Source organism: Entelurus aequoreus, linkage group LG08, assembly GCF_033978785.1.
Source record: "Entelurus aequoreus isolate RoL-2023_Sb linkage group LG08, RoL_Eaeq_v1.1, whole genome shotgun sequence".
NCBI lineage: Eukaryota > Metazoa > Chordata > Actinopteri > Syngnathiformes > Syngnathidae > Entelurus > Entelurus aequoreus.
In genome coordinates this window covers 13,085,225-13,100,224 of record NC_084738.1, presented here as the reverse complement: position 1 = coordinate 13,100,224, position 15,000 = coordinate 13,085,225, and the positions used below count along the sequence as shown (strand labels likewise).

Below are 15,000 nucleotides of genomic sequence, written 5' to 3'. Positions count from 1 at the left end.
AAATCTGCAGCTTCTAGCCCGGTGCGGCTTATAAATGTAAAATTTTTCTTGTAAAATTTGGTGGGTGCGGCTTGAAAATACGGTCATTGATAATTTCTCTAATGCAGAGGTTTTATCCGGCCCGCGGGATGAGTTTGCTAAATGTAAAAATGAGCCCAAATTTTTGAATGAAAGAAACTGCTGTTTTAAATGTGTCCACTAGATATCACAATAGCAATTCTTTGTATCTTTGTAGATGATGCTACATATGCCAAAAATGAGGAAAATGAGCAAACTACATAAATAACATCCTGTAATTTGATTTTGATATTCTTTTTTTTATCTTGATATATTGAAAATGAACACCAATGAGTTGACTGATGAACATTATCACATCATTTATTCAGAAAGTATAAATAACGACAAATAAAGGTATATTACTATTAACCGCAACATGTAAGTGTAAAAAAATAAAATAAAATAAAAATAAAAAATACATTATGATTTGTACATTTTCAGAATGTGCTTGTTTTATTTGTAAACAAAGAAAACAATCCGAAGTTGTCTTTATTTTTAAGTTATCATGCCGTGATTTTACCAGTCCGGCCCACTTGGGTGTAGATTTTTGTTCATGTGGCCCCCGATCTAAAATGAGCTTGACACCCCTGCTCTAATTGTCATAAAACCATGAGAATATCTGTATCACTTGTATCCCGGCATGTCCACAAAAGCCCAACCAACAGGGTGCGCCACTAATGTCATTTACAGTCTTATGAACAAATAGGGACAAAAAAGTGAAAGTAAAATAAGCATCACATTCCTTAAGTTGGAAAAATATACACAGTAACGAGTAAAATCCCCATGCACATCGCTTTTATCTTTAACAGGCTCCAATTATGAGAGCTAATCTGGGTCTATTTCCTCAGGGAGGCATTGGCTTAATTGGCAGCAATCAGCTCCGTGACATGGATGCTTTTCTTTAAAGTGACTCGACACATCTGGGAATGGCGGCACGCTTGGCCCCTGTAAGTGGGGGTCAATTAACACAACAAAACCGGCGTAGGCAGATGGCTGGCTGGAGAGCGAGTCCGCGCTTGAATAAAACACAGACAGGAAAGTGCAAGATTATTTCAAGCTGGAGTAACTGTACCGGTTTTCCACCAAGAAGTTGTTCCATTCCTGTTAGTCGAAGTTAATCAGTCTTACCTAACAGCATCGCCACGTGTTCTGGAATTCTTCCACTTGTCACTCTCTTCCGTGTTCAACTCTGGGTTTCTCCCGTCAGCTCACCTCCCATCCGGGGGAAGTTTCGACAAATCCTGACAGCGCGCCTCCTCTGGCAAAGCTCCTCTTTAGACTCTTGGAGGTGAACTGGCAGTCCTCTTCTCACTGACACATTGTGGCTGCGTTCCAAAGTGAAGAACGGGACGTAAGCGCCGCAATTAAAAGCGTCATGCTCTGCTGGTCCTGATGCCCTTTTTTTACCGAGACGGCGGAGCGCGAGGGAAGTGGATGCTGAGTGTGGCTGAAGAGCAAATGTGTATTCTTCTGTGTGCGTGAGCAAGTAAGAGAGCAAGCGAGAAAGGAGGAAGCGAGACAGAGAGAGGGAGAGAGACTGGCTATTAACACCAAAAACATCCTTCATCTACCCCCTCCTCTTCCTTCTCCTTCTTCCTTTTTTCTATTCAGGGTTCCCACCTGCATGCTACCCTGAGGACACTCAACTATAACATCTTTCCTTCCTGGAATAACTTGAAAAACAATGGCTATAATATATTAGTCTTATACTATTCCAAAGCCACAACTATTGTTGCCACAATGCAGTGATGATAGCAAACGGAGGGAATCTATTTAAAAAGGAAAAATGGCACGATTTCATCATGAGTCATCCGCACAACAGATGTGGCATTGTTGTGATCCATACAGCAGATTAGGAGGTCCGGATTTATTAGAATTGATTATATCTCTGCGTTTAAATCACAGACTCAGTCATGCACAGCAAAGTCAATTTTTTACAACCATTTTAATGTGATTTATATATCACAGACCTAATCACGCACAGCAAAGTCATAATTTTTGACCCACGTTTTAATGTGATTCATATATTTTTACTACTTCCAAAAATACAAAAAAGTACCGTATTTCCCGGACTATAAGCCGCTACTTTTTTCCCAAGCTTTGAACCCTGCGTCTTATACAAAGGTGCGGCTAATACATGGATTTTCATTCGCTAAGGGCTAAATCATGGAATGGATTAAACTAAGAAATTAAACAATGTTATAAAATGATCCACTTTGAGAAATTGTTCAAACTCAAAGTGTTTACAAAATTAGAATCCTGATAAACATCTTGAACCTTGATAAAAAAGGAGAAAATCTTATTTATCTCGAAAATGATGAATAAAGACATCAATGACCTTTCTGTTTTACTGCAGTGTTACAGGCACCGTTTGGAGACAATTAAGGTATGAAAATAAACATTTACAAAATCTTTCTATGTAAATGTTTCATTTCACAACATTGATTGATTGATTGAAACTTTTATTAGAAGATTGCACAGTACAGTACATATTCCGTACAATTGACCACTAAATGGTAACACCCGAATAAGTTTTTCAACTTGTTTAAGTCGGGGTCCATGTAAATCAATTCATGGTATATACTGGTATATATATGTGGCTTATAGTCCAGTGCTGCTAATATATGAAAATGCAATTTTTTCTAGTTGGAAGCTTTTCTTTTAAATCTTGTATTGTGGGCTGAGGGATTGATTGAGTTTTTCAGGTGTTTTCCTGTAGGTTTTCATGTTAATTTATTCTGGCAGTGGCTGTACAGTGTTAAAACCTTTCCTAGATTTTCGGCGGCTTGGGTCTTCAATGTGCCGGTGTCGGGGGTGTCTGGGGTGTGTTAGATATATCCTTTTTTTTGCTGTTAATACAGCCTTCCTGCAGCTGCGGGTGCTATTCCCGCAAGTTTGTGTAGGCTATTTATTGGTGTTGGGCACAGGCATCCTGTGACGATCCTGCCTGTTTGTTTTTAAGATGGAAATAGGTTATTTGGGTTTTAGAGGGATTTTTTTTTAAGTTCCATTGTTTGTAATACATTTATATTGCAGCCAATGCTTTTGTAAGTGTCTTTTCCACATCGATTAATTGTTTGCCTTGTGTTGTCAGACACAGGCCATCAGCAGAGATTAATTTACGGGTGTTGTGATGTTGGGGTTGGTTGTTCGTATACACACTGAATAGCAATTGTAACGATCTGGTCGCGTCGTCGGAGTAGTTGTGTTTCCCAGGATGCTAAAGGACCGTAGGAATCAGCAGAAGCAGTGTGCAGGTAACAATGTGAATTTAATCTTCGGACATAAAAAAGTAGCGTGCCGAAGGAAAGCGTAGACAAACTTAAAGTACTTATAATAGAATGAAAACAACAGAGAAGCGTCAGCAAAAACAAAGGAAAACTGACGTTAGCAACAGGCTGACACTCAATTAACCTGCGAGGAAGGCAGGCTAACACTGGTCTATAAAGCTCTCTAATTAGCGATCAGACGCAGGTGAGCCTACTGATTGCTGATCAGAGGCGGGTGAAAATTAATTAGCATTTCGAGCAACCACACGGTAAACAAATGAAGGAGCGCCGAAAACAGAAAAAGACAACATAAAAATACAAAATCAAAAACATGACCCGGGAAACGAATCATGACAGCAATGGAGCTAGTACAGACCCCCGAGGAAGTCAATTTTTCTGTTGTCTTTTCTCTACTCCTTTTTCTATCCATTTCAATTTAGTTGTATAGAACTAATGTGAATACACAATGTTTTAATATTAAAAAAAAAAAATCTGCACACCTGAGGCAGTTTTGAGGCACTGTTTGACGCAGATGGGTACCACACTCTAAACTTGCATGATACTCATTTAGAGTACATTTTTTGGCTAAACATAATAGGACAAAACTCAACGGGTATTTAAAACGCAGAAAAGGGAACGTTTCTTTTGAATGCCTGGTTGAAGGAGACCGATGTGCCAGTGTAGATTAGCAAGAGTTGTAAGGAGATGGAAATGATGGTTTGTTCCATTCCCCTTTGAAAAAGGGGGGACCCCACTGAGAACAACCTGATTAAACCTCATTTCATTCACGCTAACAGTTCTATGCCACTGAATAAAGGCAACGTTAGTTCAGCTGCGGGAAGGGAATGGGTATTATTAGGGTGGTTTAATCGCGACGCAGGCCCAATTATGGTAATCGTCACCTTAATTGACTTGGCTTGTCCCCATTTTCCTGTCTCGACCAAAAAATAGGAACACAAGGAGGGAGGGGAGCTTGCAGAAATAATTGTGTCCTATACAGACCAAACAGTTGTAAGGATTTATTGAAAAGATTATGGCTAATTTGCTTCCTTACTGTTTACAAGATTTACAAGAACTTTTCCTCCAGTACGTTCTTTGTCTAGATGGATAAAAATCATCTTTCACTAATGCTTCACCCGTGCCTCTGTTAATTAGAATCATTCATTTGCCACCACTAATTTGCTTCATAAGTATAAGAACCAGGCTTAAAAACACAATTTCGGCTACATAACTTTACATAATGTGAAGGGAATATTTCACTCCTTTAGGCAAAATGAAAGGCCTTAAAAGTTACTAGATTTGGCCTTGGTTTGAAAAACAATGATCTCAGCCTAATCCTTAACTGCAGTATATGCACACACTCGTATTATTCCCTTTAATGGATGGATGGATGGATGGAAAGTGGACAAGAATGTGTGTTTTCAACACATACGCCAAGTTAACTTTCGGTTTCGATCTGCGGTACGATGTGGAAGCAAGATGGACTAAAGCATATGAGGAGAGCGCCCATTTTAGAGAAGGCTCTAGACTTTAGATGGCTCTGACATCTCTCCAGCGTTGGTATTGCTATTGTTTGTACTTATTCAGTGTCTATGAATGTTCTCATTCATCCAGGTCATTGTCATCTCAGGGCATTCATTCAATCGCAACTGGACTGTTTGATTTGTCTTAGAAGACGTTTCGCCTCTCATCCGAGTAGGCTTCATCAGTTCGTACTCACAGACTTAGATTGGTCAGATCTACTACTTACTCATTTGTATAGAATACATTCATAATCTTTAATTCTAGTCACCTCTCTTTATTTAGACAGTTTTAGAATAAAATAATCTGGGAGGACTATTCCCTGCAAAAGGGAGGGTCCAATTAATAGTTAGTTACATAACTTAATTAGGCCTGGGCTGATAGTCGATCAGTCAATTAACCGGTCGATAAATAAAAATGAAGTCGTATGTTTGCCAGCCTTGATAATCGCCATGTGTATGCGTTGTTACGGGTTACAAGAGTGGTCACTGTTTTGCTTCGGGTTCAGCAGCTGTGGGCGTTTGCTCTACAAAAATAAACAGTGGTAATGATAACCGATGTAAAACTCCCGACGGTAATTGATAACTACACGTTGTAAAATTATGGACCGACTAGGTTTAGCTAACTAGCTAGCTTAAACGCTTACATGTAAACAAGAGACATTTACGTCTTTTACCATTAAGACACGTCATTCCCCAATCTAAACTAGTAAAAACACATTACTGTCTAAACTAATGCGCTACAGAATTTACATTAAACATAAGGGATGTGCTGTTTTTGCACAAAGTTCTCAATATAAACTCCAAAAAGTGTTGAGTTTAAACAGACGGACACGGACTCCGTTCAACAGAAAGATAACTTGCGTGATGTCATATGAACTGGAAGTGGAAAAACCAATCACCCAATTATTAAAAAAACATTCCACAACATTTAGTGAAGTGAAGTGAAGTGAAGTGAAGTGAAGTGAAGTGAAGTGAATTACATTTATATAGCGCTTTTTCTCAAGTGACTCAAAGCGCTTTACATAGTGAAACCCAATATCTAAGTTACATTCAAACCAGTGTGGGTGGCACTGGGAGCAGGTGGGTAAAGTGTCTTGCCCAAGGACACAACGGCAGTGACTAGGATGGCGGAAGCGGGGATCGAACCTGCAACCCTCAAGTTGCTGGCACGGCCGCTCTACCAACCGAGCTATACCGGTATAGCTCGGTATATATATATATAATATATATATTTAATACAAATTAAAATGGAAGAAGATAAACATATTTAATCACACAAATAAAAATAATATGGCTCTTATGGTACCATAACAATATTTGATGTCTCCTCTGCCAAGAAAGCATATTGTGTGGCTATTTATTTTAGTTTTTTAACAAAAAGCATGGTTAAAAAAAGTTTAGAGTGTGTATAAGTACTTGTTGAGCACATTAAACAATACCACAATAATAATGATAACCGTGATTATTTTGGTCACAATAACTTTATTCAGCCATTTTATTCATTGTTTTGGTTGTGTATTTTTGAGGGTCCCCCACCCTCTACTTAACAGAGACAGAACCAAGTTTATTGCTTTTGGTTGTAATTTTTTTTCAAGTGCAAAATTTTGCTTACAGAAAGATTATATTTTATTTTTATTTGTTTGTTTTTTACTTGGTATTTAAAAGTTTACATTTCAACGACAATGTTAAAATATACAAGAAATACACGTTTATTGCATTTGAAAGGGTATGCTTGCATTATTATTTGTATTATTGCATGAGTGGTTAATTTGGTTTAAAACAAAAAATAATGGCAATAATGTTGTTTATTGCCGATAATTTGTAGGTCAATATAACTTCGAGCAAAATTTGTTATTGGCCCAGGCCTAAATATAATCTACCTTGCTTTTTAGACTATTACAATATGACAGATTTTCAAATGGCCTCAGTTGATTTTCTTTTTTTGAATTTTGAACATTTGTTTATTAGATGTTTGACATATACCGTCCAGAAATACAATTAAGCACACGTCAAATGTTATTTTCTTTGGCCTCAGTATCCTTTTTATTATAATTTTAGTATGTGGCCCTCAGTGGAAAAAGTTTGGACACTCCTGACTAAAGAAAACAATTATATTCTGTGTTTGTACTGGTCCAGGGTCTATGTCCCACACACAAAAGGCCCAAGCCCACAAAAAGCTATAGGGGCTAATTGGCAAACTTTAAGTATGAGTGACCATGGACAAAGGCACAGGCACCTGACAGAAACATGCCAATAAGGTTGTGATGATGACAAAAAGATGTTGAAATGAGAAAGACATTAAACAGTGGCCATGGCATTAATTTAATCTTATGCATGGTGCTACACCGGACTGGGTAATGCGCGTGTTGAGCTTATAGAAAGAGACAGCATCGTAAATCAGCATTAGATGTGCCATTTTATTGGCTGGCGTTGCTCATTACAGGTTCTTTCTTCGGAGTAATGGCAGTGAGTGAGGGTGATTTATGGCCTCTTGTCAAAACAGGTGTGCAGAAAATACATACCAGACCAGCGTCTCTTGGAGAATATTAAATATACATGTTAAATGCACATGAGAAAACACATTGTAAATGTCTATATCTGTCAATTTAGAGCAGCTTTACTGTCTGTTGCATTATGTTGTACAGCATGTCTTTGAAGATACAGATAATAAAACTAATCTATTACTTTTTTCATTTCTTAAACCTTACGCCTGCAATAACATTTGACGATATAAAGACTTTAGCTATAATAATAAGTACAATTGTTGATTCTATGCAAGCGGTTTTACAACTATAAATTTATTATCAATTGCTCAGAAAAGGGGTAGGATTAAATAAAATGCTTATTTTTATGTAATGTATGTAATATATTTCAATGCATTGTTCAGCATGTTGAAAATAAACTATACCATCACTTAAAAAAGCATTAAAAATATGTTTATTATGGAATTAGTATTGAAGCGAAATTATTTGCAAATGCGTATCTCAGTCTGTGCATCTGTAATTCAAATCATGTGTCTGTAGCTTCTTTTTTTTTTTGTTTGTCCTGTCTGTAGCTTCAAAGTGTGTGCGTGTAATCAGAGCCGCGGGTGCGTGTTTTAAGTTGTCTGTCCGTATTATGATTTGTCTGTGGGTAAAAAAAACCTGTCTGTCCGTATATCCTCGATTGGCAAGTCCTTTTACACTTGATTTTTGCTAGGTTTCTGCCGTTTAAGAGTCGTTTCCCCGTATTCAGAGGTGTGTACCGGTATATGCAAAGCAATCTTTGTGTCTAAGAGTTGTATGTGAGTAAAACATGTGTCTGTCTGTAATCAGATTTGTCTCTTTATACGTGACTTTTGCGGCACCTTTGCTGTGTAAAAGTTGTGTCCATGCAGCGATTCGAAGATGTAAAAAGAGGTGTCTTTGTAACTTCACCTTGCCTTTCCCTATACGCACCACGAGTCGGCGCCTGGCACCCACCCTCACTCGTGTTGGTGTTGAAGCCAAGAACTATTCCATCCATCCATCCATCCATCCATCCATTTGCTACCGCTTGTCCCTCTCGGGGTTGTTTTATGTAAATAAAAGTTATTTATGTAAATAAAAGTTAATGTTTTAGCAGTAGTTGTCAGAAGTATTTTTACTCAAATAAGTTATCAGTTATGTTATTACATACAGGAGCCAAAATTATAGCGTTTCCTCCATCGGGGGGCGTGGCTTCGTGGGATAGGGTGAGACCCACAGTCTTCCCCGAGGGCTCCTACCGGTCGGATACGCATAACACATCAATTAATTGCATTGATTGGCTGCATGTTAGCCGCATAATGTAATAATGTAACAACCTGGTAGTTACAGTTTGGTGTTGGAGTTGTCCGAATGTTTGCACCCCTGGCTGAGTCTAATGAGTGTGTCTGTTGGTGTAAGTCGGGGGTCAGCAACCCGCGGCTCCAGAGCCTGCATGCGGCTCTTAAGCGCCGCTCGAGTGGCTCACTGGACCTCTTTCAGAGATGTGTAACAATGGAAAAAGATGAAGAAAAAAAAAAAAAAAGTTTTAAATATATTTTCTGTAGCAGAACAAACATGGCACAAACCTTCCTAATTGTTATAAATCCCACTCTTTATTTTAAACATACTTCACTGATGAAAGTATTTGGAGAGCGCCATTCTGTTCTACTAATTTCAGCAATCCTTGAACTTACATGTACAAGTTTCTCCAATGCTGCCACAGAAAGACATATTTTATGCCACTTCTTCTTTGTCTCATTTTGTCCACCAAACTTTTTATTCTGTGTGTGAATGCACAAAGGTGAGCTTTGTTGATGTTATTGACTTGTTGGAGTGTTATACAGGCATATTTGGTCAGTGCATGACCGCAAGCTAATCGTTGCTAACATGCTATTTAGGCCAGCTTGCATGCCTCATTTGTAGGTATATTTGAACTCATTTAATTTCCTTAATGTATTTAATTTATATTTGCATGTCTCATGACATACAGTATCTGACTGTAATATTAGCTTTATTTCTGATAGTTTGTGTGCCATGTTGTTCCAGACCACAGCAAACGTTACCCAGCTCGCAAAGATTGTAATAAATCCATTAGAAGAAGACAGCCTGCCGTTTCCTTTAACTTGGACACACATATCTATACCTTTGGCCATTCTGAGCCAGTAATTTCCAGAATGTATCCCATCCTGTAGGAAGCCTCCGTTTTACTAATGATTTCCAATGTTGCAAAAGTGTGTAGAATAAAAATTTAAATACAGCATTTCTGTCAACGAAGATTTGCGTCAGCCTTTGATAGCAGGCTAATATAGCTAATATAAACACTTACATCATGTGTTGCCTTCATTATAACACTTATGTAAGGCTTTTAATTTTTTGCGGCTGCAGACAGATTTTCTTTTTATATATTTGGTCCAATATGGGTCTTTCAACATTTTGGGTTGCCGACCCCTGGTGTAAGTGAAAGAGAGAGAGAGATGATACAACTGAAAAGGGTCATGTGTGTACCTGAACCAAGAACTTTTGCCAGCCTGCGCAGCCTCCTCTGGTGCGTCTTGCCCTTATAGTGGATCTGAGCCTGGGTGCCAGAGTTGAGTTGAATGTTGCACACCTGGCACACAGTAGCACTGGCGCCGCTGCCTTGACGCCGCTCCCGCTTGGCCCTGTGTCCTGGTGTCACCTTCCTCTTGTCGTCGTCCTCTTCCTCCTGACTCTTGGGAGGAAGGCTAATCTCCAGACAGTCAGAAATCTCCGGACAGTCAGACGTCGTGGGACACTTCGTATCTAGGGCAATGATAAAGACGCATCATGAATGAAATCAAATGCAGTTGCCGTGCATATGAGGTATGTCACTGAAGCCTCCACAGGGGGGCAACATGACTCCACAGGAGGCTAAGTGGAGTACTTCTAGCTATGAGGAAAAATCCTCACACAGTAACCATTGTTTTTTTCCAAACAGGCTTTCATTTATCGGTTAAAACATCACTTTAACAATCTAGTAGATTATGTACATTAAGCGCAAAATAAAAATAGCCTGTATCTCGCTCACAGCAATATCCCCGGCAGGTACAATCTGCAGATAAGTATCTTGTTTTAGCCTCTCTTTGTCACAAAATAAAAGACAATTCAATTCAGTACACTAGGAGTTAAATGCTCCCAATGTCCATAATGACCACTTCAAGCTGCAGCAAGAACTCAGCATTGAATGTAAGCCCAAGTGCAACAATTATTTCTTTTAGCACTGTTCATGTGATATAATAGCCCCTGTGTATTTGATTTTTCTTCCCTATGCTTCACTTGAAACATCCCCATCATTTTGCAAAAAAACCAAAAAAACAAATCTGTTTGCAGATTCTTCAATTTGGCTGCAGGAGAGATGAAAGCGGAATGGAAATCTGTTTCGTTGGAATTTATCTGCCTCCGAGCAGAGGCGCCGACTTCAAAGCAAGCAATCCGTCACCAGGATTAATTTGAGTAATGCTCTATGCCGCCATCAGGCAGCGGGGACATGCACAAAGAAGATGACGGTGTAATGGCGAGTCGTTCAGTGCAAGCAAGCAAGTTCGACTTACTTTGGTTAACACCAAAAAGAGGACCTATCATGCAAAACTTGGCCTGGGCGACATATCGATACATTTGAGTTTTTTGTTGCAAACGATTTAAAAAATACTTGTTTTTCTCTTCTTGGTCTGGCATTCTTTCTGCCCCCATTGAGAGCGAAACGTTTGTTCCAAAGAAAAGAAAAGTGTTGTCGGTAGTTTGGTATTGCGCTAACAGGCGTGGAACAAATGAGTGCACGCTGCAACGTTTGGCAGCAGCACAACAAACTTATTCCAGCATCTGACAGCCTCCAGTCGAGTGCAGGAAATGCAACCCCTTACGAGGCGAACAAGACCGTAACAACAAACAAACTCCAGCTAAAAAGCAGCTTACTGTGGTGGAATCATTTATACCACGGTATAAATGATTTATACCACGGTATAATAATAATATTAATAATAATGATACCATATGATGAAAAAGAAGCACAGTTGAGAACGATCACTGAAGCAGTCTCTCTGCACATCACATCCACTTACTGAAACTATATTCCTCTCACTGTTTTACTTGATTATTTATTTGCATACAATGTATACGACTACATTTTTATTTACAGAAGTATTTTTTTTCAAGACACAATTTTTAAGTTTGCACTTTATTAGTCTCAATGTTGGAAATTATTATTTATTTGGATGCAATGTGCAATGCAAAATTTTTGTTAACAGAAGTATTTTATTCAAGACAGAAGTATTGCTTCCCAGAGGAAGCTCTTACTTTAGTTCTTTGAACATTATTCCATAAAAAGTAAAATTTGTAATCTGGTCTGAAAAGAAAAACATGATCAAATACAAAAATAACTTGTTTTGAAGTATATGTGTCATTTGTATTCATTGGTTTCTTTATTATAAATCAATTTTTTTGTGAAAAAACTTGTAATTTTATGTTTAGGCCACATCGCCCAAGACAGGGATCGGCAACCCAAAATGTTGAAAGAGCCATATTGGACCAAAAAAAAATAAAAAAAAATCTGTCTGGAGCTTAAAAAAATTTAAAGCCTTATATAAGTGTTAAATTGAAGGCAACACAGGATGTAAGTGTCTATATTAACTATATTAGACTACTATCAAAATGACTATGTGTCACTATATGTAATATTTATTCTACACATTTTTACAACATTGGAAAACATTACTAAAACGGAGGCTTTTCAGAGGGTGTGATAACTCCTGGAAATTACTGGCTTAGAATGGCCAAAGGTAAAGATGTGTGTGTTCAAGTTGAAGGAAACGGAAACTACAAATAAAAATAACTCAAATATACCTAAACTACGAGGCATAATGATGCATTATGTACTTACAGCTAGCATTAATAACATGTTACCATTGATTAGCTTGCAGTCATGCACTGACCAAATATGTCTGATTAGCACTTCACACAAGTCAATAACATCAACAAAGCTCACCTTTGTGGATTCACGCACAGCATAAGACGTTGGATGGACAAATAGAGACAAAGAAGGAGTGGCATAAAACACTTCTTTCTGTGGCAGCATCAAGGAAAGTTGTACTTGCAAACAAACTACGGTGCGTTCAAGGACTTCCGAAATGAAGACAAAATGGCGCGCGCCAAAAACTCTCATCAGTGAAGCATGTTTGATGTAAACAGTGGGATTTCTAACAATTAGGAATGTTTGTGTCATGTTTGTCCTCCTACAGAAACTATATTAAAACAAAACTTTTTTTTTTTTCTCATCTTTTTCCATTTTCATACATATTAGAAAAAGCTCCTGGGAGCCACTAGGGTGGCGCTAAAGAGCTGCTTGTGGCTCGAAAGCCGCGCGTTGCCGAACCCCGGCCCAGGCCTATGCAAAACCAAGTTTTCTTATGTATTGGTACATGTTTTTGTGTATTTGGGATTTGCATAAATCCCGAAAATTTGAAATTAAACCATGGAGGCATGGCGGAGATATTTATAAAAACAATCTTCAATCTTGCCTTCCTTCATACTTACTCCAAACAAGCTGGTTGGAATTTGCACAAATGTGTGAAAGATACATTAGCTCGAGTTGTTGTGTAGCTAGCTTAGCTTACTCATGTAAGACAATAGCGTCAACATCCTCCGGCAAAATAAAGAATTATTTTCCTTAAATGGGAACTGCACTTTTTTGGGAATTATGCCTATCGTTCACAACTACTATGAAAGACATGACGACAGATGGATTTTTTAAATCCATTCTAAATATTAAATAAACGCAAATAAAAGTCTGCTTACAGCGGAGCCAATGAGAGCTCCACTATTTCGCCCATAAAATCCAATAAATAACCATTCAAAAAGTGCCAACAATACTCCATTGACATTTTCTGACTTGAAAATTAACCAAGTATTATTATTGATGTTGTTATTATAAGTGCTAACGCAGACAAACTATTTATAACGGCGCTGTGATAACAAGCTTGTGTACAATTTTGACATGATCGACTGGCGAGGGGTTTCCTCGCGTCCTTGCTCCCTGGAAGTTTATTGTAGATCATAAATCATGCCTCTCAACTGGAAGGTAGATGGCTGAGGACGTACTCCGACACGTTGGTACACTTTGACAGCCATTTTGGAACCGGAAATTGCGAGAACGACGCGAAAAGACGCTTGGTCCACTCTAAAACAGATGGCTTGTGGCGGTCACCGGTGTTCGTAGTGCACAATAAAGTGCAGTCGCGGGGCTGCTGGAGCCTATCCCAGCTGCATTTGAGCGGTAGGCGGGGTACACCCTGGACAAGTCACCACCTCATCACAGGGCCAACACAGATAGACAGACAACATTCACACTCACATTCACACACTAGGGACAATTTAGTGTTGCCAATCAACCTATCCCCAGGTGCATGTCTTTGGATGAGGGAGGAAGCCGGAGTACCCGGAGGGATCCCACGCAGTCACGAGGAGAACAGGCAAACCCCCAAGCTCGGCGATCTAACCCAGGACCTTCTTATTGTGAGGCACCGTGCTGCCCTCATCCAACAACTCTGCCTCTCAAAAAAATGGCTTGAAAATAGGTCTGTAAAACATAATTTTTGCAAATTCTTCACCAAAGAACTACCATTACATGCTTTGTAGACCACATCGAAGTGTTTTAAATGTAGGAAAAAACATTTAAGCAGACTTGGCACCTGAAATAGCAGTCCTCTTTAATGGCATGGCAAATCTCAACTAAATGCACAATTAGATGTACTGTATAGGTTACTTACTGAAACCATTTTTTTCCATTGTTAATGTGGCTCTTTCACAGGAATACACACACAGCAACCGTCATGACACAGCAAATGTAGTTTTGCGCTAACATGGGTGTCCTCATATAAATAATAGCAGTAGACTGGGTTACTGTTATCATGTGTTAAAAAACAAACCAATTACATACAACTGACATAAAAGTATCAACACATGCTGCAATAAAACTGCATGCTGTATTGACATTGTTTAAGATTCTCAGGGGCTATTTTCATACAAGACAACATCTTCATTTTGCATTTCGATTAGACGCTATGGGAGTTGTTGCCGCACATACAGCATGCGCTGGCTGACTATTGTCACCGGAAGCTCCCTAAATACCAAACTAAAGCCAATCACATAAAGCAGAGGTCATAAAGGCTGATTTATGTCTCTCACAGTGAGTGTGACCTGATAGCCCTCGTGCAGTTGAAATCATGCCCACATCACAGACAGAGCACTGAACCATGCCGTGACCAGACAGAAGAAACATAATGGGGGTTGCTTTGAATGTTTGCTATTCTGCTATTAACACAATTCTCGCTGAAGCTACAAAGAACACAATAAACCCATGCATACACTGGGTTCATTTCACCAAAATACACCCGTCGTTACAAACCCGACAGGCAGAAAGAAAACTGAAAGGCTAGATTAATGCAGAATGACAGGTGGACTATAATTAAAGTTGTCGCTAAGCAACCATGTGGCTTTTTGTGAGTTTCAAACCCCCTTCAACCTACTAATGGCGGCTCAATCATACTGTCATTTGTGCACAAAAGGCCAAGAAACGGGAGAGTTTGATTGTGGCTTGCTTGAGTTACTATAGCTTTGGTGAACGTAAACACTTGGCCTCAGTTGCATTTATTG

At 38.9% G+C, this 15,000-nt stretch overlaps 1 protein-coding gene across 2 annotated transcripts in view; it reads right to left on the bottom strand.

Moving 5' to 3' along the window:
• LOC133655427 (zinc finger protein 385D-like) overlaps positions 1–15,000 on the bottom strand; it is an 83,066-nt gene that overhangs the window by 31,403 nt on the left and 36,663 nt on the right. Inside the window, exon 3 of one of the 2 annotated variants that reach the window (XM_062055596.1) lies at positions 9,841–10,116. In XM_062055596.1, the coding sequence (XP_061911580.1) occupies positions 9,841–10,116 (276 nt within the window). Of the gene's footprint in view, positions 1–1,185; positions 1,531–9,840; positions 10,117–15,000 lie in introns of those variants that run through there. The other variant, XM_062055597.1, reaches the window with a different exon arrangement.